This window comes from Chlamydotis macqueenii, chromosome 27 (assembly GCF_036417535.1).
Source record: "Chlamydotis macqueenii isolate bChlMac1 chromosome 27, bChlMac1.mat, whole genome shotgun sequence".
NCBI lineage: Eukaryota > Metazoa > Chordata > Aves > Otidiformes > Otididae > Chlamydotis > Chlamydotis macqueenii.
The window spans coordinates 1124896-1150401 of record NC_141582.1 but is presented as its reverse complement, the minus strand read 5'-3'; the positions used below and the strand labels follow the sequence as shown (position 1 = coordinate 1150401).

The window sequence follows — 25506 nt, the reverse complement described above, 5'->3', positions numbered from 1 at the left end:
GCTGTCCTGTATGTGTTTGCTGTAAGTTCAAAGCACCACCAAGCGAAGGCCCTGCTTTCTGCCCCTTCTTGGATTCAGCATTTGGCTTGACCAGCCTGGCTGTGCTGTTGGCGTAGCTTTGTTCTCTTCCAAAGACATGTTTGGGGGGAAGAAAGAGAGTCAGAGTAAGTAGAAGGGCCAAGGTGTAGTTTGAACTGAACGCTGCATAGCGTGTATCTGCTTTGCTTTAAGTATCTGCATCTGTAACGCAGGGAATGAAGCAACCAGAGGAACATAGCAGTCACTTTTAACTTTCCTCCTTGTTTCGCTCTTGTTTATGACTACTGCAAAAAAAAAAAAAAAGAGAAATTTGTTTTTGACCTAAAATCTCACAGAAGCGAGATGTAACTTGGGCTGTGATGAAAGCACATCGCTTGATAGCTGCCCTGTTATAATTACCTTTCTGTTGCTGCCAAGCTGTCTTCTAACTGGAGGGAATTTTAATAACCATTTTTTAATTTGCTAATACGTGCTTATTTCCATCTGATTATGTAGTAGTGCTCTGGAAAGGCAGTAAAAGTATCCACTGCATTGAAACATCGCTAAGTTGGACAAAATGAGTTTGTTTGTGTTGTGTTACCTGTGGCAACAGACTTTTGGTCTATTTCCCTGACAGCAGTTGACTCACAGTTAGCCAAGCAGTGACTCCAGCATGTGGGTGCGTATAGGAAATTTTGGATACGACCAAGGCAGAAAAAAAATAAAGATGTGGCTGTTACGCGTCCCTCAAAGTATTATTTAATGCTTTTGCTGTAGGTGATGGTAGCAGACTGCAGGTAAGAGTGACGCTTCCAAGTAGACAAGCTTGCTGGAACCCAGCTCCTTTTCTGGTCTAATTTTTTTTCGGATCATTAGTGTGATGAAAGGACTTGCAGATGAAATAAAATATTTTATCTCTCCAGTTGAAAGTGCAGCAATTGACTAGTGTTTTGACATGCACTTTTGAATAATGCAGAGGTTGTTTCCCTCTCGATGCTTTTATCTCTGAAGCGACGGTGCAGACTGTCAGCTTTCTCACACAATAATTATGTACTGTTGTGTGCTTCTTTGTTGCAGAGTGATCGTCTTTTGATCAAAGGTGGTAAAATAGTTAATGACGACCAGTCTTTCTATGCAGACATTTACATGGAAGATGGGTTGATAAAGTAAGTGAAGCCTGATGCCGTGTTGTGTTTGGAATGTGCAGAAATGTACTGCAGAATAAATTAGTCTCGGTGAGCCGTATGAAATTGCAATGAAAAATGGATATTTTACTTACATCCTGGTGTTTGATAAGAGCAGCTTTAAAAACAAGGTCTTGAATTAAATAAACAAATGGGCCAAAACCCCACTGTTATTAGAGCGTGGGCAAAGGAGCTACTTACATGTGCTTGATTTCAGCCGTGTGAACAGCCCCGTGCTGAGATGACACGTGTTTGAAGTTACCTGTGTTGTACCGTTTTTCCTGAGTTATGACTTAAGGTATTTTGAATCCAGAGTTCAGGCCCCTGATACAATTAATTCTGTCCTAAGGTAGGAGGCTGGACTTAGGTGGCCTCTTGGGGTCTCTTACAGTGCTGTCTTTTATGATTCTATGACACAAAGATCAATCTGAACCCCCTTAAAGTTAATAATGATCCTGTAGTTTGAGGATTGAGGTTTAGACCTCTTCCCAACACGCTTTTGTGTTTTCAGTCCTGAAACATGCGTTTCTGGCACATTTGATATATTACAGATTTCTTTGGAAAAGTACTCGTAGGGAAAAAAATGGACAAGCCAGAGGTTACAAACAAGGAATTTTCCTGTTCTGGTGAAGTGGTCAGCACATGTGCTTTTTTAATCAAGGTTAAAAGTTAAAGGAGCCGGCCAAAGACAGCTAATTAATTGCAATGTGTCATCCACTATTGCATTTTTTAAAATAAAACTGTGAAGAGCTAGACTGGAGAGCTTTGAGAATCTCATCAGGAATTTGGTAACCGGTATCCTTGTGAGTTTATGTTTGTCCAGGGACCACATAATATTTATGTGTGAAAGAAAAGTAGACAAAATAGAGGCAAAAATTCTCTCAGTGCTCCCAGAACAGTACTAACGTCTAAATTGCTGTTAGCTAGCTAGAGTAAAGTGTTGAACTGCCACTTGGCAACCCCAGTCCAGTCCCAGTGAAGCTGCTAGCAAGGCTCTTGCTGCATTTGGTGCAGTGATCATCTGATTATCTGCGTGGTCCCTTCTCCAGCTGCCTGCCGGTATGACTACTTCTTTTCCTTCCTGGTAAATCTAATATTGCCCTGAGGTCCTGGAGTAATTGCATGCTTTGCTCTCAATTATGCAACTCCTTCAAGAGGAAGAATAAAACAATATCAGCTATGTATGCTGGTTCTGTACGTTGCTTTATATGGAAAAAGAAAATGCTAGCCAGGTTAAGTAGCACAAGGGTGGATGTTTACAGGCTGTTTGCCTTCTTTGTGTCTGACCAGCTGTTTGAAACCTTTTTACTCAGGCAAATAGGAGAGAATCTGATTGTGCCAGGAGGAGTGAAAACGATTGAAGCCCATGGCAGGATGGTGATTCCTGGAGGGATTGATGTTCACACCCGCTTCCAGATGCCAGAACAGGGGATGACATCTGCTGATGACTTCTTCCAAGGGACCAAGGCTGCACTGGCTGGGGGCACCACCATGATCAGTAAGCTGGCTGTTTCTTCTCTTCAAATAAAGCTTGACTTTTCTCTTTCTCAGATAAGAACAGAAACTGTGGGCTGTATTAAGTCATGTGACTGTTTGGACCAGGTACCAGCAGTGGGGTATTTCTGATGTCTGTCCAGGTTCCTGAGAAAAGCTTGTGTAGGGGTGGGAAAAGAGGTGGAAAAGCAAGACTTCAGGTTTTCCACATCTTGCAGCCGTCAGTCATTTCACTCTTTGTCTTCTCTGCTGGCAGCGTTTACTCTGCTACTTGTGTGACTTTCCCAGATTCTTGAGTCTATTCATACTGAAACCAATGCCACTTTGGCCTTTGGCTCCAGTACGAGTAGCGGATCATCCATGTTTCTGTGCCTCAGTTCCTTTCTCCATGATGTCCATCGTGTGGTTCGCACTCAGAAGCTTGATCCCAGTGTACTATGTGTCTTTGGGCCACTTATTTGCACATGCCCACTTAAATACGCAGCTTTAGCACCAGGATTTTTGTTAGCGTTGTTCCCTTTGTGCTCATATCCTCTTTTGGAGGGAGAGAGAAATTGGGAAGTGAAAATATCTCAAAATAATAAGACAGACAGGCTGGCTATTCTGCAGACACCGGGATTAGACACTCATGATGTTTTCCTCTGGCTCTAAAATGCCTCCTGAATGACTTCCAGGCTATCTGTCCCTGCCTGTGATGGCTACAGATGCTTGGCTTGTAGGAGCCAGGTTGTTAAAACTCTGAGTCATTGTTAACCTTGTTTGAGCTAAAGAAAAAAATAAAAACCGCTGTTGCAGTGCAGCTGATCATGTGTAAAGTGTAACACAGCGTCCTGGAGTCTGTTGCCGCATATGGGAATCAAGGGTAAAGGTGTAAAGTGGTACAATATCTGAGCATCCTGCATTCTTTCACGTACTGTGAGGTGCTGCCGTTTCACAGGAGGGGAGTTAAGGTTCAGAGAAATAAGAGCATGGTTCAGAACAGGTATTCATGTCTATTGTCCAGTCCATGGATAGAAAGAGATCTTAGGCACAGCCAGGAATCAGCCTAGCCCTCCGCAGTTCAAACCTAGCTGCTGGTGAACTAGAACAGCCTCATCTCTGGGGGGATGGTCATGAGCCGTCTTTGATCCCTGGCCTGGTGGGCGGACTTGGGAGTCCGGAGGTTGGGAGTAGGAGCCAGTGGTCCAAACACAGCTTGGCTGTCTGTGTTTCAGAAACAAACCTTTTTCTGGGTCTGGGCCTTGCAAAGAGGTTGTGTCTGGCCTATGAATTTGATCTAATGCTTGAAATAAATAACCCAGGAAATGGTTTTTCGTAATGTTATCCCTTTAGAGTATGACGTTCATGTATGAAGACAACCTCAGGCATACAGAGAACGTTTAGTGGGAGTGTAGCTGTGTATGGTCTCATTGTGCATACTAATATCCAGTTTTTCTTTCAATCTGTCACTTTAAATCAGTAACACTGAAATGGTATTTTCTTTTCAGCTTCATTTCATTGACTTTGTTTCATTAGTTGTTCCTTTGTTATTAGTACACCTGGTTCACACTTGAATTATCGTTTTGTTCTTTCTTGTTAAGTTGAATTAGATCAAAATAACATTCTCTGTCTGCAACAGCATTATTCCTCCCAGTGGCACTTCTAAAAACTTTTTAAGCAGAAATTGCTTAGGCAGAATTTTCTAAAGTAGACCTTCACTTTGGTTGCCCGATTTTTACCTGTGCAGAGCCTCACACTACAGAAACGCTTGGACCTTTCCGTGTATGTGTAGATGTATGTCTGTAGTATCTAAATAGATCACTAATGGTGTCCATAACGCATCTCTGAATTAGGGAAGTTGGAGAAAAGCTCTTCATTTTATAACTTCTCATTTTAGAGCTGTGAAAAATTAGCATGATGTGGATTATGACAGTGGGCAAACCATGTAGAGGAGGCTGGTGGCTAAACTTGACCTCACTGCCTTCCTGAGTGCTTCTGATTAGGATACCAAAATACACAATAATCTCTGAACAAAAAACATTTTCCTAAAATGTAGAAGCAAAGACAGTAGTTGGACTGCTGAGGATGGTGGAGAGACATTTCTGATGAGCGGGTATCAGCAACTGGAGCTGAACAGTGGAAAGCAGGATAAATAATCCAACTGGACTTCAAAGCTCTGGAGACTCTGCTCTGTGTTGGCTCAGCTGTGCTCTTCTTAGAGAAATTATACCATTTGCAAAAGTGTTTTTCCACAAGGAAGCGTGCAGAACTGCCCTTGTGAACGTGCTCTTGGTGGGTGGGCTTTGGTTTCTCCCAGAGCAGGTGGGACCTGTGGTTGATTGCACCATTTTTTCTTTTATGATAAATAGGAGAACATTTAGCGAACTGAATTCATAATATCACAAACAAATTGCAGCATGAAAATGACACACTAGTGTTTATGTCATTGTATATTTTAAATACCGTGCCTGGGACTTTTCAGAAGAGAATATGCTCCTCTCATAGAAATGTGTCTAGCTGTGTGCCTCCATTCTTCGGCTTTTTTGGAGAAGCTGGCCTCGTGGATGTGAGCTTTGTGGAGAAAAACACTCATGTTTTTTCATTTGTGCTTGGAGCAAAGCTTGTATTATTTATTTACAAATGCCTTTACTCTTTTCTTTTTTCTCTTTTATACACAGCCCTCATTTTGGGCAAAAAACCAGGTTCGTTGGCTTCATGCTTCAAATTGTTTCACGTTTTCATACAGGAGGGCACTTTAAGGCTGCTTACTTTACAATCGTTGTAGGGAAATACTTGTTTTAAGTACATTTTTCAGTGAAATTAAAACGGGAATCTTGGATAGGTTTCTGTTGATTGCTAGTTTTATAAAAAATGTGGGTGAAATCCTGGCTTTGGCAGAGTATTAGAGAATTTTATCACTGACCTCAACAGTGCCAGGAATCCACCCTGGATGTCTGGTTTGGTTTCAGTGAACTTCGTTTTCGGCTCAGCTCAGATTCAGTGTTGTTTCTTTAATTCTCATGGCAAACTTGTCCAAGGGAAGCACACAGGAGTTCAAGAATGTAACCTATTGTTTCCAAGCCCTGTTCTCTTTTACTTCTGTCCCTCTTCAAAGTAAATTCATTATACAGCATCAGAGATGGGAGAATCTAACTCTCAGCTGGTACCAAACGGAGCAGTCCCTTTATCGCGTGGGACCAGTGGAGATTTATGCTGGTGGGAAGCATCTGGCTTCAGTCCAGTGGTTCCCAGCTCATCTCCTGGTCCGCTGGAAGGAGGGAGAATGGCTGGCAGTGAAGATCTGAATTATCCCTGTTTTGCTCTGCCTCACCCCTGTTCCCGCAGGGCTGTCCAGTCCTTGCTCTGCTCAGCCCTTCCCTAGGTTGCTTCACTCAAGAGTTAGGGCTGACTTATTTTTCTAGCTACTTGTTCCACAGAGGCCATCTGAACAGGAATTCCAGCTATGATCCTTCTGTCTCTACCCTCCTCAGTGCAAGGGCAAGACTCCAGCTGGCTTTGCTAATGTATGAAAAAACAGAGCTGGTTTTGCTGTGCAGACCTACTGAGAGGTGAAGTGACGTGTTGTGATATGATTGTTTGTTTTTCTGACACGGCAATTTGTGTGATCCTTTCTCTGTCCCTACCTTAAAACAATATTAGCGTGGGTATGTCAGCCGAGGGCAAACAGCACTGTGTGTTTTAGGATAACAGTACTCTGGAAAAAAACTTGTATTATCGCCCTTCTAAAATGTCAGAATGCAGTGTTTGGGTGTGAAGGTGAAGGGAGGATTCCAGGATGATCCGCAGAAGACTTTGGAGGAGAGAGGAGTATTAGATAGGCTCCAGTTTGTTCAGTATTCCGTGGAAAGCCAGCAGTCTTTCTGGGGTTCTGGAAAAGGACTCTGCCTGAAGTTGCCCTTTACGAGAGGCTCTTTCTCATCCATGGAACCACAGTTTTGTTGAGATGAAGATGGCATTTTGGAGCCCCTATTGTCCCACCCTGAGATAGGCTGATGCCCTGGGATGTAAAGCAGTCCCTGGGGCGAGTGGAGGAGGAGGATACCACTGCTAAGAACAGGGTCTCTCCAAGCCTTATGATGATTTGGTTGCTTATTGACTGTGATGGATGAAATCACCATCACAGTCCATGGTAAAACTCCCCCTGATTTCAGTAGAGGCAGGACTGCTTTTCTCTGCTCCTGACCCTTCCCAAGGGGTGAAGGTAAGCTGTGTGTGTTTCCTGGCTGTCTGATCCTCTAGCCTGTTTAGTGTCCTAGCGAGAACTGCATCTGTCCAGGCCGGCTCCCACACGCGTTTCACCCCCCCTGCCCCAGACTGTGCTTCTTCCTGAGTATCTGCTGTCCTTGAGTGAAATGGCCTGCTGACATCGCCTGTGTTGACTCAGTCAACCACTGTTACAATCATGGAGAGAAATTACAGTGAGAGAAATTATAGCTCTTGTTGGCTGGGTGACTTGAAAGCCAACTGCCTTTTGAACTTGACTAGCAGTTATCCTAATAACATGGAGAACGTACGCTAGGGATATGAGCCTTTGTATTTTGGGAGGGTCAGGAAATGAAGGGGAACGTCAAATGGGCTGCAGTCTGTGTCCTAATGCTTTACCCTGCTCTTAAAGAAGGAGCTTGTGTGCAGGATGGCAGGGATTTTCAGCAGTGTTAGCTGCTTAGCTCCAAGGAATTCATGGTGAGTTGACACCAGGTCTCCTAGGTCATCCTGAAGATCACCACCTTGCCAGAAAGGAATGTTTCCAGTCCAGTATGGTTCATCACCTCTCAGTTTTTAAACTGAGCAAGACTTGAGAGAATGGAGCCGCTCCAAGGGAGATCAGAGACTAAACCGCAACGTGAGCTTAGAGCAGGGTTTTGAGAAGCGCTAGGCACTGTTCTGCAGAAAGGGCACCTTGGCATGGGGTAGTATTTAGATGCACCAGTGAAGAATAGGTTATATTCTGCCCTACTGGGCGCTGCAATTTTATATTATTGGGGTTAGCCCTACCCTGGAAGAGAGCGAGAGTCTAAATGGTGGGCAGAGGCAGAGGAAGGAAACAGCCACAGAAGGAGGTGGCCCGGCAGTGGTTGTGCAGTAACTTGTGGCCAGGCTGGAAGGATAAAACCAAGCGTTCTGAGTCCAAGGGCAGCGACCGCAGAGCTGCCGTGTCTCACCGAGTCCCTGTGGCTGTGTGCACACAGCACTGCATTGTTCTGCAGCCACCAGCCTGAATTTTCTTTCTTTTTGCACCCAGTGGCAGAGATAAAAGAGAAACAGTGCAGCTGGGGACTGGTGCTTCAGACAGGCTGCGTTGGGGCATATGGCTTGTTTCACTTTCTAGCAGCTGGCGATGGTTTTTCTGCAGCAAATAAATGTTTTGAAAATGTCCACTTGCTTGTATAAAAGATTATTGGTGCTTTATACGGGTAGAGGCTTCCTTGGCCTCTGTTATGAAGATAATGACGTTACCACACAGGAGCTCAGAGTCCCTCCAGCCTTTTCTCTTCTCTGCCCAGCTCCCCTTGGTACTTTTCATACCCCACACTCTTTGGCCTGCGCACTGATTCACGCTCAGTCTTGTTCGCTTCACTACCTCCCAGCTTCCTGCTGGTGTGTTTGTTGCTTTCTTTCAGAGCGGGCTTAAAGTCATTAACGAGAAAGTCGGTCCATAAACAGAGACCGGCACTCCCCTGTTGTGAGCTACTCTTCTCAAGCTTTTAAGCCCCTCTAAGTCCATTAGGCATCTCCACCTGCGTGGTGTGCAGGGACAGCAGCCTGCCTTGCCGGGGCTGCGGCCGGCCCTGCGACGTGGGGTGGGATCGCCGCTGTTGTTCTGGTGGGCTTTCCAAAGGGGTCTCACTCGGAGCGAGTAGAACGAATCTGCCAAGCCCTTGATGTCTCTGGCCAGTTAGCGCAGAAGGAAACAGCTGTTCAGCCCTCGGCCTACGCTGTGTGTTATTGTGTGCATTTAATTATTTTATTGGTTTTCTTTTTCCCCTTTGGGCTGCAAATATTGTTTGTCATTTCTTTGCGGCTGAGAGAATGGGCTCCTGTGAGGAGCAGATGAGGGCGTGAGGAGCTGCGTAGCTTTGCCCGAGGTTGTGCAGGAGGCCCGTGGTGTGACGGTGCCCTTAGCCCTGGCTAAGATGTTCGTGGTGATGACTGCCTACCAACTGGGACATCTTTCCTCTTTAGTGCTCGAAGGTGAAATCAGAGGTGTCTGGTTTTGGGCTGGGCACCTGTGAAACCACTGCGGTCCAGCGTGGCTTGTTTATAGTCAATCAGTAGATATTTTTTTTTCTCTATTTTCCCATCTTCTGCCTTCCCCAGACCTGCTCTGGATCTTGGCCCTTGCTCTTCTCCTGGCCTTCTGCCTCTTTGGCAATGCTGGCTTTTTTTGAAGAGCAGGTGAGTGGGGCCCTCGCTCCATTTCTGTTTTGCCCTTTTCTGCTCCGGACCCACTCCACCCCTGCCACTGTGGAGGAAGGAGTGGACGGAGGCTGTCCCACACGTGCTGGAGCTGGGAGACTGATTTATTTATCAACAAATGATTGTAGAAAGGGCAGCGCCACTGACAGTGCAGCCGTCTTCCTGCAGATGTAACTAACCTAGTTTTTTCCGTGCATCCAAAAAGAGGGATTTGGCACTCAGTCAGGAGAAAAAACAATGTTGCGTGTTTATGCAATAGCACTTAATCCATCTCATTCCCTATAATGCTTGGGATCAGTAGTGCTGCTTTCCCACTGCATGGAGAAAAGTTCATATTCTTTTGTTTGAAGAGCTGCTTTTAAACGCTTTTCTTGCTTTCATGTGTCCAGTGCTTTCATCCCTAAGTCCCATGCCTTACAGATGACACGGAGAAGTGAAGAGCGAAGCGATCTCAGCAGTGTGGTGTGTCTTACGTAGCCCCTTACGTCAATGGAAAACGCGTGTAATGCTTTGATGGGTGCAGGTGTAAAAGTTGGGTCCTCCAGCTAAAGGCTGTCTACTGCAGATGGAAAAGCACTCTTAAAAAAATAAAATACAATTATCCTCCTCCATTAATGTAACATCATTAGCTGTCTGTGGTAGGTTTTCAGGGCATGGGTGTTATGTCTTGCTAGATAAGCTGTCTTGATCACCTTCAAGTTGAGACAAGGTCTCAAAAGAAACAGCAGGAAACAGTGCCTCCAGCTCTTTTCTTGGCGTGTTTTTCTGGGCACGGATTTTTGCCTTCTTACCAGCGTTCGGTCCCTTGGATTCTTTAACCTTCCTGTGAGCTTGACTCAGCAGAAACCATCCTTGTCAGACAGGAACTTTTAACTTTCCTCGTTGGGAATTAGCTTTGCGTGTCAAGGGAAGGAAGCAAGTGATGCCTGAAAGATGTGATGGCAAAATGCGGTATTTCTCACTTGGGGTGGATTCGGGTGAGCGCTGTCTGTAGAGTGGAATTTAACGGCTTGGCTCAGCAGAGTCTTTTTCAATTGTTCCTTCAGCCACTATGTCTTCAGTTCGTACATCCCATCTGTTTCTTAGAAACTGGATTTTTAAAAAAATCTTTCTGGTGAGAGGGAGAAATGTTTAAGGAACACAAATTAGCTCCTCCTGTCTAGCATGCTTTAGTAATGCTTATAAATTGCCGGTTGTTACTAACTTGAGGCTGTGCCTGCATCTTTGCACAACCCAAACTTCCATGGAAGCCGTGTGCATTTAGAAGGAATGCAGTGATTGGCACTTCAGGGTTATGGCTTCTGGGAAAACTCTTTTCTTCCCAGTCAGTGTTAGGGCTACCTCTGTGACGATGGGTATGCCATTTACTTTCTCCATGATAGTTGCTGGCTGTCCATAAGGGGAGGTGGCTTTGTTGCAGAGGGATTGTAAGCTCCCTGTCCCTCCCAGCTAGGATCCCTGCAGATGCAGGCATCCAGTCCCTGCAGCTTGTGATGCTCTGGTTACTGTCAGAAGGGGAATAAAAGGAAAAAACCCATGTGAGGGAGAGACGAGGTGAGCCCCGCGTGTGTAGAGTGCTTTTGGCTTCCTGGATCCTGCAAGCTTATTTTATTTTAATTAATAGGAGAAACTGTTAGACTTTAACGCAAATGTTACGTGGGAAATGTCTCAGTGAATTCTTAAAGCCTGTCAAAAAAGGGCCATGCTTTTGGAAGTTCCCCTTCCTGACCACTTCTAGGGCGTATTTTCAGCAGATTGCTTTGTTCCTGGAGGCAGTTACGTATGTGCAGTGTGTATATTTTTGGAATCTGAGAGACTCTGTGGTGTTTTACATCTGAATGAAATTCCCTGGCGCGGTCTACAGGCAACATGAGCTGGTGAAGGAGCTCCTTGAGATCGATCCCATGTTATTACACAACTCTGCTTTTCTGCGAAGAGAAGGGGGAAAGTTCCCAAAGCATTTCCAGCAAGAGATAGTGTAACCCAGTATTGCTTCAAAATCCCATACCAGAAATGTGTGTCAGGTAATGATACTTTTCAACAAGCGTTTTCTTTTAGTTCAGATACGAGTTATAGAATCATAGAATGGTTAGGGTTGGAAGGGACCTTCAAAGGTCATCTAGTCCAACCCCCCTGCAAGGAGCAGGGACATCTCCAACCAGATCAGGTCGCTCACAGCCCCGTCTGACCTGGCCTTGAACATTTCCAGGGATGGGGCATCCACCACGTCTCTGGGCAACCTGGGCCAGTGCTCCACCACCCTCAGTGTAAAAAATTTTTCCTAATATCTAATCTAAATCTACCTCCCTCTATTTTGAAACCATTACCCCTAGTTCTCAGGATTTGTATCAGTGTCCAAAGAAGTGAGTTCAGCTACTGATGGAGCTCAGCGACAGTTTTCAGACTGAAGTGCAGAGACTCTTTAACCACCATCAAGTGAAAAAGTTTTCTAAAGCCTTTGTAGTACAACGGTAGCTGGAGGAAAATGTAGACGTGCGGGATGTTCTTATGTGAAGTAGAATTAGGCCGTGGTACCAAGACCAGTGTTTGCTCCTGCTGTTTTGTGGGGCAATTAGTCCTTTTGCTGTGCAAACACGCCATAAAAGGGGAAAATGGCAGCTGTATGGAAATGGCTCGCCCTGACCTGTCCCACAGCATGGATGCAGGGGCACTTCAGGCTATTGATCAGGCTGGCCCTCGTCTTCAAGACAGGAAATGAAACTGAAGTCTAGAATGTAAGAGGTGCCTATAAAAGCTTGGTTCATGGGAAAAACAAAAGGCAACGTCTTCTGTTTATGAGCTTTCCTAACCAGTTTGCTGTAGGGCTTCTGGATTGGAAGAGCCAATCAGACCAGATCAGATCTAAGATCAGAGAATCCACAGTGGACTCTCTGTGGACATGTGGACATTTGGGTCTGATTCAGTCCTCGCTTCCTTGTCTAAAGTCAGTGGTTTAACTGAGAACAGGAGGGGGACTCTTGGTGTCTCAGCAGAAGTGGTGTGATGGTGATTGATGAAAACCTCTTCCTCAAAACGTGGTGTCTCTTCATCAGAGCCATGAGAAGAGGAAGTGAGTGGTCCATGTCCAGTGAGGGAAGGTGTTTATATGGCAAATACACAATGGGAAAGGACAGGTTCAGCAAGCAGGTATTTTTTTTTCCTCCCATTTCCCTCACAAGCTGTTTAAAAAAAATAATTGTAGAATCAGAACTCCCTGCATCTAGTTGATTTTATTGGGGAAAAAAATTATCTATCTAATCCTGAAAACATAAAACCCTTTCAGAACCATCACGATTTTCCATTGTAAAACCTCCCGTCCTGCAGTTGTATTCTTCTTCATCTCCAACGCCCCCCTGAGACAACCATGGGCAATGAAATGAAGCTGAGAAGCCAAAATCTGGTCTTGGTGACAATGATGCAAACCCAGAACTGTTCCAGCTTCCTGGCTGGTGGAAAAAGCCTGACGGGCAGTGTATAGCTCTGCTGACCTGAGAGGGACAGAACTGGCTTACGGCACTTCATCTTTTGTCCTCGTGTTTCGAATCAAACTTTTGCCCCTTGGATGTATTGATACAGTGGTCTTTTGCCTTGAAATCCATGGCTATGGACAGCGGTTCACTCAATCCCATTCCCTCAAGGTTTACAGGCCAGTTTATATGGCAGTCTTTGAGGTCATCTGTGCTTTTTTTCATGGGTTTCGAGTGTGGAGTATGCCTAAAAGAAAGAATAAAACTTGGAATATCTCTTTTGAACTTGGCTCCCCTCCTTCTCTGTTGCTGTGACCTCCTGAGGTACAAGCAGAGCTTGGATGTACAATAAAACTGTGCTGTAAAGAAATGGAGCCTTTTTTGATCTCATCCTAGTATGTAGTCATTCCGGCTGTTGAGGAGGGTTATTAATTACTGTTTGGATGTACAGACCCCTATTCTTTACTTTCGTGTCCAGCTGGCATTAAATTATTAATCATATTTTGGATCTAATCGGCAAAAGAGATTATATGTATCTGTATGACATCAGTGAAAGAATAACAGAACATGGCAGTCTGAAAAATGTAATCAGTGGAGCACGGATATGTCTAATTCTTATGAGTCTGGTCCAGCTTCTGATTTCTCTGCGTGGAGGCTAATAAAGTGGATCTAAACTGACAGAAAACAACATGTGATGTCATTTAGCCTGCCTTTTCCTCTTAGTTTGGCAGGCACATATGAGCAAACAGTCCCTGTGTAGTTGTGTTAACATGGTCAGTGCTATTCTGTGCAGAGTGCTGTTACTCTTCAGAATAATATTTTTATTTCAGTATATGTTCTGGGGAAAAAAGCCAAAACAACAATAAAATAATGTGGGAATCAACCCCCACAAATATGCAAAGCTAAAATCTGGTTGCTATTTCCAGGATCTTACGAAAATTCTTCATTTGACTTCTCATTACCTTCAAGAATATCAGCGTAGCTATGTCAGATACGTGAAACGGTAACCTTAAAAGTGATCTTGTCACTGTTCTTTCTTGTCCTAGATTGAAAACATGACCCAGAGTGTGGTTGAGAGGAAGAACTGGGTATGAAATCAGAATGTAGGAGATGTGAGGCTCTTTTAAGTTACTTGATCTGGGATTTTTGAGCTTAGGAGAAGTGCTGATGCAGAGCTGGTGAGCAGGCGCTTGTGTTTCAGTACTTCAGGCAGAAATCTTGTTGCTGGGAGGCTTAACTTTTGAACAGCTTTGTTACCGGACAAGGCAGCTTTTGGTAGCTCAGTTTCTTGACACAGGAAAGGGTCATAGTGATACATAGCTCGTAGTAAAGAGATTGTGGTATTTTGCTAGCTGAGAGTTTGAAGTCTCTGGATGAAATATGGATAATCTTCTGTGGAGCTGCCTGGGTCAGTCGAGGGTCTGACTTTCAGTTCACGTGTATGGATTTGATTCCTTTCATTTTCGTAGCATTACTCCCAGTTCATACCAGTGCCAGAAGAATACTACTGCAGCCATAGACTAGCAACAGCTCCAGACTTCTAAGCAGGGAGCTGTGCAATTACCAGGGCTGAATTTAATTACGACTTCTCAATAAAATGGCTTGTGACAGAATGTACAACTCAATAAATTCACCAGATTTCAGCACATGCAGCTGTGAAGATTAAGTGGTATTAAAGAGGCAGATGTGTTTATAGTGATCAGGCTGCTATGTAAAGTTTTGGGTAGGGGAAATCTGCCTGCTAACAGTTAAGCTTGAATGTGAAGGCTTTTCGCCTTATAAACTCCTCTTAAACAATAGGCACACTTAATGCTAGTAGGAGCAGGAAATAATGTGTAAAACTGCCATTTATAATAGCAACTGGAACCCTGCACGCATGGTTTTATTACATACACAATTTTTGTAACATCTGACCCTAATTCACATTTATATTGTCCATATCAAATAGTTTTTCTGTTTCCTGGTAGCGGTGTTCATTAGCTGAAGACCAAGAAAAATGTCATACATGCTTTAGATGACATGTAATTAAACCAGCTGAAAAAAACCTGTACAGAGGAGAGCTGGCTATTAATAGAAACTCCAGGAAGGGGTTGTTAGCTAGCCAAGGCCTGCTCAAATGAGGCAGGATGCAAAAAAAAAAGAAAGAAATTGAACATGCCACAATACCAGGAAGCTATAAAACCCATTAATCCCCACCCATGAGGACATCAATCCAAAAAGTAAAGTTTTATTTTCAAGGCAGGGCTAATAGCTGAGTTCAGCTCTCCCACTGAAGCAATCATTTCTCTTGAGCTTAGTGAGGGTCAAAAATGTAAAGGCACAGCTCTTAAACTGCATTTTTTCTGAGAGCTTCAAAGTGCCAGAGAGAGATTATATGGGATTTTTTTATGGCTTCAGTCTCAAAGCATCCTGCGGGCTGTTGGTTAAATTCCCCAGTCTTCTGTGTGTGATCCCCCGTGCCCATGCGGAATAGCTGCCTCCATTCGCAAGCTGGGCACTTGTCCAGGGCCCGAGCAATAGCCGCGGATATCCCCCTGCTGCAGAAAAGCTCTTGAGGACCAGAAAGCCACCGTGTATCCGAGTTTGTAACAAGAAGCCAAGATGTGATGCAACACTTTCTAAAGCCACTGCTTAAAGCTGAGATCAGCACCATTTGAAGTGTGCTTCACAGCTCGCGGGTTGGTGTGGTTTTAAAGTAAGGGAGAAGATGCAGCAGACGAATGAAGAACAAAGAAATCTTTAAAGCCAGCCCGTAATACACGCACTGACCAGTGATGTGATCAGTAAATGCTAGTGCTTTATAAATCGATGCTGTCACTTCTCCTCCCCTACTTAGATTTTTCATGCTTATGTTCGTAAGAATCTCAGAATCATAGAATGATTTGGGTTAGAAGGGACCTTTAAAGCCCACCCAGTCCAGCCCCCCTGCCAGGAGCAGGGACATCTCCAACCAAATCAGGTTGCTCAGAGCCCCATCCAACCTGGCCTGGAATGTTAAAACAATACTGCTTTGTTTTCTCTGTACTTTGAAAGTTCTTTTTAAATCAGTTCCTTTAAGTTTTTGCCTTCCCCTTTCACGCAGCACCGAGCGCCTGGTGCGCTGCTGGTTGTTACCTCTCCCCTGCAGCATCCAACCATTTGGGCTCGTTGGACGCGTGACATTTCAGCGTGGCCCACCACCAGCTCTGGTATATTAAAACTGCACAGATAAGCTAACAGTGGTTAGTGGTGTTGTCTCACTTCAGCTTATTGTCTGCCTTTAATCTTGAGCCGATTAATCTGTCCAAGGAGGAGCGAAGGATCGTGAGCGAGAGAGGCAGAAGAACAGCCCTGGCTGATGGCTGGGTGGGAACTGAAATAATGGGAAGAAAGAGCAGACGCACCTCGTAAGCAGTGTGGAATTGGATGTAATGACGGGAGAGCGAAGCCAGGCGCATTGCAGAGGTAAATTAAGGGTCCTGGTGATGGTGGCTGGAACCATCGTGGCATGTGGGTATGCAGGTGCTCAAATCCCACTGCGTTCCAAACGGAGGGGAATGCTTGGTTTGTCTGGGAAAAAGATAAACAGGCTAATCCATTTTGGAATCTCATCAGTATTTTACCAAGGGAAAAAATAGATTATTTGTAAATTGCAAAATCCTTTTAAATTTTTTTTTTAAAGCAATTACTTTGCTGATGTGAACCAGCTCACTTGCTTTGAAGCCACAGGCCGTTGCATTTTAGATTCTGCATCTCAGAAGGTTAAAAGATAAATCTTCAGAATGTTTTCTGTTCACAGCTGAGAAATAACTGTAATCCTGACCTTGACTTTGCTATGTAACTTGGTGAGAGTGTATGTTAAATAAAGAGAAACATTAGGGGTAGGCCTGAAATTCACTTCTATTCGGGGAGCTGCTGCAAGGACCACAAGCTATTTAATTCCTCCTTTGAAGATCTCGGCACTGATGAAGTGATACTTAAACGCTCTTTTCCTTTTCTCTTTTTTTTTCTTCCTTTTGTTTCTGTTTTTGGAGCAAGCTTTGGGCTTGAATTGAGCTGGCAACTTCCTTTTCAGACCTCAGCAGCTGACATCATTTGTACAGCAATAATCAACAACAGGAAGAAAACATCTGGCCTTGGAAGCATGAAGAGATCAAGGCTGTAGTGGTCTAGAGAATAAAGGGGTGACAACAGCCTGTGTTGCAACGGTTTGTCTTGAGTGCATCCTGCAGACATGAGGCCACTCCGGCGGCTGCAGGAATTAACATTCCTGCTTTCCAAGAAGAAGGAATGAAAGATGGGGCAGTAAACTGTCGGGTTCCCTTGAGAGGAGTGGTTCAGTGAGGTCAGGACAGCACACGGCTTTTCGCATGGAAAGCCTCCGGGGGGATCTCCACAGCTGAGTTTGCTGCGTGCTCCGGTGGGTCAGAAGACCTTGTGTCCCTGGTCCTGTGGCAGATCATACCCAAGGGTCGTCTTGGGAACCTGGGGCTGTGGGAACACAGCAGGATGGAGCTTTCATCAGCTGCTTCGTACTGCTCTGAAGCTCAGGGACCTTAAAGAAAAAGGTTTTTGTTTTACTCCAGTTCTTGAGCTGTGCCTCAGGGCTGGAAGGAGAACTTCCTCTGAGCTGTGTGTAGATTCCTATCTGTACCAATAGGCAGAAGCAGTTGCAATGCTTTGTTCTTTTAACAGCAGGCAAAGAAACAATTTTAACTCTTCTCTTTTAAAGGATCTAGGTTCTTGCTTGCTTATTGGGGCTCTAGCTGTTATCTTTTTACTTTAAAAACCCCAGTAACAACACCTCCCTTCCCCAAAGCTCCAACCCTTTCGTGATCCCCAGCATGTAGGGATGTAGGCCATGCTCATGCAATGTAGTTGGCCCCTTCCACTGTAACAAGGGATGGTAAAATTGAGGAAACACTTGCATTTGTGTCTGAATTACCTCTGGACTAGCACTTAGGGTTGCATCCACCTTCCTCATGTCTTATGTGCAGCATCTACCACCTCACCTGCAGCAGCACAGCTTCCTTCCTGCTCCAGGATGCCGTGTGTCAGGCATCCCACGGGATGCTCTACCATGTTGCTCCTTTGCTGGGTCTCTTTGGACTGGTTAAATCCCAGGCTTTTGAAGGCTGTTGGCTTTCTTTGCGTGTTCAGGCCACCTTCTTGCTGACTCCTTCCACATGAATATAACGAGTGGTTGATCAGTAATGCTTGCCTGGCAGAGAGCTGCTATGGAAACAAACCATGTTCTGTTTTGATGGGGATGATGGGTGATTTGGCTGTCGACAAGCTCAAGGGAGCTGCTCTGAGATGTGTCGGCAGCACATGATATGAGATATCCCTAATCCCCAGAACTGACTTTCACACACACATGCACCACTACCTCCATCCCTTATCCTTATTGCAACCAGCTGTGGTCTGACTGTGTCAGAGACCTGACAGAGCTCCCCTGCCCCTCTCCCACTCCCTCCACAAACTCCCATTAGTCATACTTGGGCAGCGCACAGAGTAAGATGGTGATAAAGCTCTGATCCCAGACACCAGAGTCATTCCTAGGGGCTCCGCGCTGGGCTGAGGAGACTCCTCCGTGTTAACCCCTTGGTGCTTCCAGGCAGGATTTCCTGCTGCCCATAGCTGTGTATCACCTTGGAATTGATGGAGCTCTTAGAGCACCTTTCATCTAAGTAGGGATGGATTTATTACTGTGATGGGTTAGAGATTAAATGGGCTTTTTTGGCTTTTTCATTCGTCAGTGGGCTGAGGAAGACAGCTCTGGTGTTAAGGCACTGGCTGTTTGTGAAAACCCAGGTTTTCCCTGTGTCCTGTTGGTAACGCTGAGAGAATGTTATTTTTCTCCTTGTTGTTCATACCACTTAAGCTAAAGATTAACTTTGGCAGAGTAACTAGGGGCTATGTACTGGCCAAGAAACAATTCAATCTGGAAATTAGTGGAAGGTTTCTGACCACTGGGGAAGAGCAGCTCATGCAACAGAAATTGGATGATTTTTTTTCCTTGTTTTAAAACAGAACAGTTTATTGTCTGGTTAAATTTGGGTTGCTTTTCCCAAGGGTGGTGAAAAGCACATCCTTGATCTAATGCCGATCACCAGGCAGATTTCAGAGCTTTCACTCGTAGCATAGGTTGCTCTGATGGGCAGGACACTGCTGTCTGAGCAGGGAAGGGGCCACCAGTCACTTCTGAGCCCCTAAGTTGCTGCGGATCAAAGCTGCTGCTCTGTCTGCAAAGAGCTGTATAGCGTATCCTTCCCTCTGCAGGCTAGCATGGTACTTCGGGGGGGCAAACACAAGCCCTGTGGAAAAGCACAAGATATTTTAACTGCTGTTCTGCCGTCTGTCACATAGGCACCTTTGCGAAAGGAGGCGGGGGTGGGACAGAGCGTTGCTGAAGGATGGTTGTTTTGGGTGATCCTCTCGGCTTTCTGCGGCATTGGCACGTCTCAGGCCTTGGAGACGTCAGCGCCGACTGGGGCGGCTGAAGCTCGCGGGTCTTTCGGGAGAGCAGCACTGCTTTTGCAGTGGGTCTAGAGCTCCTGGTGTAAATCCAGATCTTAAGGCAGTGCAAAACCAGTAAATCCAGGCTGATATGTCTGCGTGGGGCTGAGGGAAAAGCTTTGTACTTCGCTGAGAGCAAGCAGGCCCAAGGACTCTGTCTCTTATCCAAGTTGTGATTTAGAGCTAACTGCTGAGCTGATGGCAGCCCAGATACTCACCCGTAAAGTTAAAAATAAACTGCTTGAGTTTCTCTGCTGATAATTGAAGCAACTTTTTATTTTTTGTGTGATTTGATGTAAAATCAAGCCAGGGCACTCTCCTCCTCCCCAGCAGTGCCTGCCTAGTCTGTGACCCCTGAAGTCCCCCAGGCTTTTCCTACTCTCAGTTCAGTTTCTGAGATGCTGTCTTGCTTCTTTTGTTTCACTGTGTCTAGTGAAGATCTTAGAGATCCTGTGCATTCAAATAAAAATCCTAATGCTGTTCAAACACTAAACCTTCAGATCCAAATCTCTTTTCTTACCCTTTGAGGCTGTTCTGCATCTGTAGCACTGGTGCAGTATCCTGTAGCTGCCTGTGAACCCAGTTGCTGCTGGACCTAATGTGTTAGGCTGGAACGAAGGTCAGACTGGGTGGATACCAGGGGCAAGCAGGACTGTCTTCTTGTCAGGAGGTGTTTCCAGCCACGGCAGACTGTTGATCCTGCTTCTTCCAGTTCTCACCTGTACATTGTTTCTGGAGGGTGCTCTCAGCTGGGATGTGTAGCACAAAGCAGCTCTGATCCACGTTGTTACTGCGTACGTGCCACCAGTAATCCATCTTTGCACTCATTGGACATCTTTTCTAGCACCTTCAGAGGCACAGACAAAGGTGCTGCTTGAACATGAGGTGCTGAGTACTGAAAGCTGCTCAGTGATGCTCACAGGAGGCTTTGCCTGTGTCATTGCTTGTTTGTCACCAAACAGGGGAGCGGTGTTTACGGAGCTCTCTGCAGTGGTTTGTGTGCTGTCCTAGGAGTTTTGTTTGCTCCGTTCACAAACAATTGCAGTAAACAGGCTGTAGTTGTTGAACTGTTTCCTTCGGCTTTGGCTCTGTAGTCAGCCTCCTGGCTGCATTCTCCGATGTGGGGCTTAGAAACCAGCTCTTTCAAACTCCAGGTTTTAAAGGGGAGGAGATGTCTTGTTTTTGCAACAGCCTCTGCAAAGCGCACTTTCTGTCTTGGACATCCAGGAAAGCTACTGCACCAGCCGTTAACCGATGCTTTGGTTGTCTTTCCCAGTTGACCACGTGGTTCCTGAGCCAGGGACCAGTTTGCTGACTGCATTTGACCAGTGGCGAGAATGGGCAGACAGCAAATCCTGCTGCGACTACTCCCTGCATGTGGATATCACCGAGTGGCATAAAGGTGTCCAGGAGGAGATGGAAGCTCTGGTGAAAGATCATGGTAAGTTCAGTTACTGAAAACAGAGGGAAGCCTTTCCCCTCTTTATTTTTTAGGAGTAGTTCCTCTATCTTTTAGGACTGGCTCTTGTGAAATATTTTACTCAGTAAAGCTGTTCTGGGCCCTGACATTAACTTGTGGAGGTTTTTGGACAGTCAGTGTTGTAGAGGGCTCAGGGGGATGGTGCGCACTGGTGTCACCTTTGATTTTTGCAGGTAGGTGCTAAGTTTGGCCATTAAACTGTTGTAAACAAGAGAGGAATCAGGCCCAGAAGGAACAGTCCATCACTAGTTGATAAAAATGGAGAAGAGCCGAATAAAATGACTTCATAGGTTTTTCCCCTCTTTAATTTCCTTGACGTTTCATCCTTAGGCTAGAGTTATTTTCCATCCTGTTTGTAGTTTAAAAACCCAGCCTTTTCCATCCTAATGAGTGCTTCCCCTCATGTGCTGGGTAAGAGCTTTTGCTGGTTCAGAGGGCAGGGGAGGGAAAGCCAGCTCAGGAGCACTCCCTGTGTCGTGGTCGGTATGAACACGGGGAAGAAGGCTGGCTTACAGACACAGATTTCCCATTGGTCTCGCAGGAGTGAGCCCGGGATCAGGCAGGCAGGCCCGGTCTCTGCTTTTGTGTGTGCTGCATTTTGCTTATTTTTTTTTTTTACTCAGCCTCCTACAGTGCTGAACCCACAGAATTATTCTGACTTTAACATTAAGCAGGAGCCCAGGGGCTTAGCTGTCCCCCTGCCTGGAGTGAAGGCTCCTCCGTTCTCATCAGTTCTGTTAATAAATGCCACATGGCTGAGGAGATCTGGCTTTGTGCTGTGATCCGGTGAGAGTGCGTGTGTCTGTGTGCACGCACGTGTGTGTGTGTGTGTGTGTGTGTGTGTGTGCATTTCACAGCAGATTCAAGTAATTTATTTATCTGTCCATCATTACTGCTTGCTGGGGGGCTGAGTGAGGGAGATGTCTTCTCTCTACGAGAAATGGTGTGTTTTGTGGCTTTACTTGTGCCTGCAATTTGTACATCAGAGATAATTCCTTTTCTGTCTTTCTACCAGGTGTGAACTCCTTCTTGGTTTACATGGCTTTCAAAGACCGCTTTCAGCTAACTGATTCTCAGGTGGGAAGGCTTTGTGTTTGCATGCTCCTATCACTGCCAGCTGTGCTTTTGTCACATCTAAGGGTTTAAATTCAGGATCTGACATTCTCTTCTGGTTTCAGTCTTTGTATGCATCACAGTACCTAAGATTTGCAGCAGTACACAGAGCTCTGATTTGAACATTTATATTTTTTTAATTAAAAAACCCCGAACAACAACAAACCCTGAAAGGCTTGGCTGGGGAAAGCAATGGCAAAACCCTCATTTTGAGAGATCTAGGGTTTTATTCTGGCTCCTTTGGTGTGGAAGCAGCGGCAGTTGTATAAATTGCCGCTTTATGCTTAGGTACAGGGCAGGACAGTGATATCTCCGGCGTAACTACTCTGCATGTTTATCAGCTGAACCTCATCCTGGTCCAGAAGTGGGTTTCTGGCTTTAGCGTTAGAATCACTGGGACCTTAAAAAGGAATTGCCCTCCCGTTTGCTCTTCTGGTGGATCCGTTTGGGTACATTTATTTGTTGAGATGGGCAGTTTATATTTCTGAATGTGGTGGGAGGGGAGGAATGCCTGGGAGTCATTTGGAGGAGTGTAGGAGGCAGTGGCTTATGACAGTTATCTCTAATGACCCTGGTAAGCATTTTAATGTGCTACCATCGACGGAACTGGCGTCAGCTGTGGGTTGCTCAACACACGAGCCTTCTCAAACTGCTTGCTGGAGTGGGAATTCACACTGCTCCTATCCCAGGCAGTGAGAGGGCTGGGTGCAGGTTCTCCCTCAAAATCAAATCTAAGGGTTTTTTTTTCATGCCAGACAACCAATAAATGAAGGCATGAAACAAGAACAGCTCTGTGAGTTCTTTAAAATCACTCCAGATGTAGGCCTGTGCAGTTGCTGTTCTTTCCTTCAGTGTGGTAAATATACCAAACTTGGCTTTGGAGTTGGGCGTCTTTGCCTTATCGGTAGCACCTGACTGTACAGATTGGAAAATTTGGTTTTAGGCAGGAACATGGATCATATCTATCCAGCAAACCACATCTTAGATCCTTAATGCTTCTCTTTCTCTTTTCCATTCTGCAAAATCCTGTGTGCTGAAGGAGTCTGGAGCGTGTACTTTATGATAGGTGTGTTCCTGAGTGTACACTCAGGGTACACGTTGTCATGTGTGTTTTCTCTCTTCCAGATATACGAGGTCCTGAGCGTAATCCGGGATATTGGTGCGACGGCTCAAGTGCATGCTGAGAACGGTGACATCATTGCTGAGGTATGTTGTGTTTATTCTGTGGATTATTAATTTCAAAATGCTGGGAGATATTTAAACTCTTTAATTCCTTCTTTGCAAACAGAAAATCACCAAGACACTTAACAGTATGGGATAGCTGTATCAAGGACGCAAGCAGAGCTGTACATCAAATCTTTTCCCCTTTATTGTCACTGAAAAAGCAGGTTTTCGTGGCAGCTTTTAGTTTGTGGGGGATATTGGACATCTCTGCCTTTCTCCCCCTAAGTGAAAGACTGTGTCTGGGTGTGACTGTCACTGTGTACAGCAAAATGTTCTGCACAAAGACCAGGGAGAGTGGGAACTGAAATAGCTTTGTACAATACCTGGCATGCTGATGTTTGGTATCTGTTCATCCTTTAAGTATCAAGAAGGGAGAACTGTTAATAATATATTTGTATTTAATCTGATCTCCAGCTCATTTTGTAAGTTATGTCTTGAGCACGCAAAGCTTGGTCTTGCAGGGGATTTCTGCGTTGTCTGACTGGGGAAGAGCCCACCTGAGTCTTTGAGTCCAGTCACCTGCGGTTGCAGGATGATTTTTTCGTAAGATACCGTTTTGCCACATCTTACAGATTATTTTATAGACGCAAGTGAGTAGTGAGAGTTGAGGGGCTATGAACCCAGTGTGAAGCAAATCAAAATAAAAGGTTTCCCTGACCTCCTGTGAACAAATTGGCAAGGATTTTGTGAGCTCTGGTTATTCTCAACAGGGGAAGTTGGACAGGGCTCTGGATGTCTTATGTAAAGCCCCATGTGATTATTAGCTAGCACGAATGCCTAGGAGCTCACTTGTACCTCTTTCAAACAGCTGTTTGCTGCAAGAAAGAACTCATGTTGTTTTATATATTTTTTTCCTGCTCTTTTTTCTTCCTTAGGAGCAGCAAAGGATCCTGGAGCTGGGGATCACAGGCCCTGAAGGGCATGTGTTGAGCAGACCTGAAGAGGTGAGTGAGGACTTTACTGCTTTTGCATTTTCTCCCGCAGCTTATAACATTTTTGCATTGCCATCAAGTACTTCATAGTGGGGTGGATGTGACTGGAAACACAATTTCATCCTGGCTGTAAGTGTTATTGCTGCAAGGAGTAAGGGAAGAAGCTAAGACACTTCTAGGGACTAACTGGTAACTGGTCCCTTCTAGAGACTAACTGCTGTGGGTACTTATGTGGAATTAAGGACTTATGTGGAATTAAGGGGACATCTCCAGGGAGTAATTCGTCCAGCCTAAGAGTTGATTCACCCTCTGGAAAAGCTCATTTCTTTCTGTTAATTGTCAGAGATAGCCGATAAAGGCTCTACTCACACATCAGGTATCTAAAATGAGATGAGATATACTTAAACGACAGAGCCCATGATGAACGCTCAAGACACAGAGAGCTGTTGGTACTTAGCACATGTTCAGTTCAGCCCTGTGATAGAACAAACTGGAATCCGACATTGGGAGATGTAGAAAATGTTGAACGTGAAGCACAGGTAGAGCACAGTCTACTTCATCAATTCCTTGATTCAGCTGCTGCACAGGAGCCCTTTAAGATGGAGTCCCTGAAGAATCTGATTGATGATGCTGGTGTTTACGAAGCTAGACCCTAAAGTTCCTGTAGTTTCCCCTTGCTTTCAGTCAGGTTTTGCATGAGTAAAGACTTCAGAATTTGGTTTATGTAGGCAGGATTCTGCCACTGACTTCTCTAGATCCCATCTTTTGGGCTTCTCTCTTGGTCCTTGTATCAAGACTTCCTCTGAGTCAGCAGCAATTTGTAATATGTGCCCAAATCCTGACATTCTGTCTTGGGCACTTGTATAGCTTCCATTGTCGGAATATTTGATCATTTGATGAACATTTTACTGATGGTGGATTTTTTACACCAAGGGACTGAGTGGTTTGCTGAAGGCACAGAAGGTATGTGCCAGAAAGGGGAGCTAATGCTCAGATGTTAGCCGATCACTTTAATATTATTAACCTCCATTCTTCCCCATTTATTTCTCTATGGTCAAGCATCCCAATCCCTTTCACTCTTTCTAAGTCTTTAAAATAAATCCCAAGAGTAAGAACAAACTGTAAAACTTTGCTTTTCAGTTTGGTTATCATTGCATTCTTCATTTCCAGTCTTTCAGTATCTCTAGGCTGAACATCTCACTCAGGCACGCTGGGTTTGTGAAGTCCATCTGTTATGTACAAGCAGTTCTTTTTGTTCCCCCAAAATATAGGGGCTTTGCTGGCTGCCAGATGTGGCAGCTGGAAGCTGGATTTGTGAGATCATCCGCACGTGCCCCTCATGCTCCCTCTCTATTTCCTCCCCTTGGTTCAGACAAGCAGCATCCAGAGACATTTCAGTAGGAATATAAATCATTCAGTTGCTTCATGCAGAAGGGGAAAAAAAGTGCTCAACTTGGGCAGTATGTGAATCTTCACAGAATTTGTGTTTGGCTCCAGGAGCTGGGATTTTTTTTTGCTTCCTGAAAGTCATGAGCAGACACTTGCACTGAGCTTTCTACCCACCCACCTCTTTTCTTTTTCCTTTTTTTTTTTTTTTTTTAACATATTTTTTGGTTTGCATCAGGAGAGTGGGAACAGATGCTGACATGACCCTTGGGGCTCATCTGTGGAGCACCCCT

The 25506-nt window shown here is 45.0% G+C and overlaps 1 protein-coding gene across 3 annotated transcripts in view; it reads left to right on the top strand.

Moving 5' to 3' along the window:
• Positions 1–25506, top strand: part of DPYSL2 (dihydropyrimidinase like 2) — a 69525-nt gene that overhangs the window by 28482 nt on the left and 15537 nt on the right. For all 3 annotated transcript variants that reach the window (XM_086767745.1, XM_086767746.1, XM_086767747.1), the window contains 6 exons: positions 1096–1184; positions 2516–2700; positions 20355–20519; positions 21574–21635; positions 22797–22877; positions 23771–23839. In XM_086767745.1, the coding sequence (XP_086623871.1) occupies positions 1096–1184; positions 2516–2700; positions 20355–20519; positions 21574–21635; positions 22797–22877; positions 23771–23839 (651 nt within the window). The remainder of the gene's footprint in view (positions 1–1095; positions 1185–2515; positions 2701–20354; positions 20520–21573; positions 21636–22796; positions 22878–23770; positions 23840–25506) is intronic.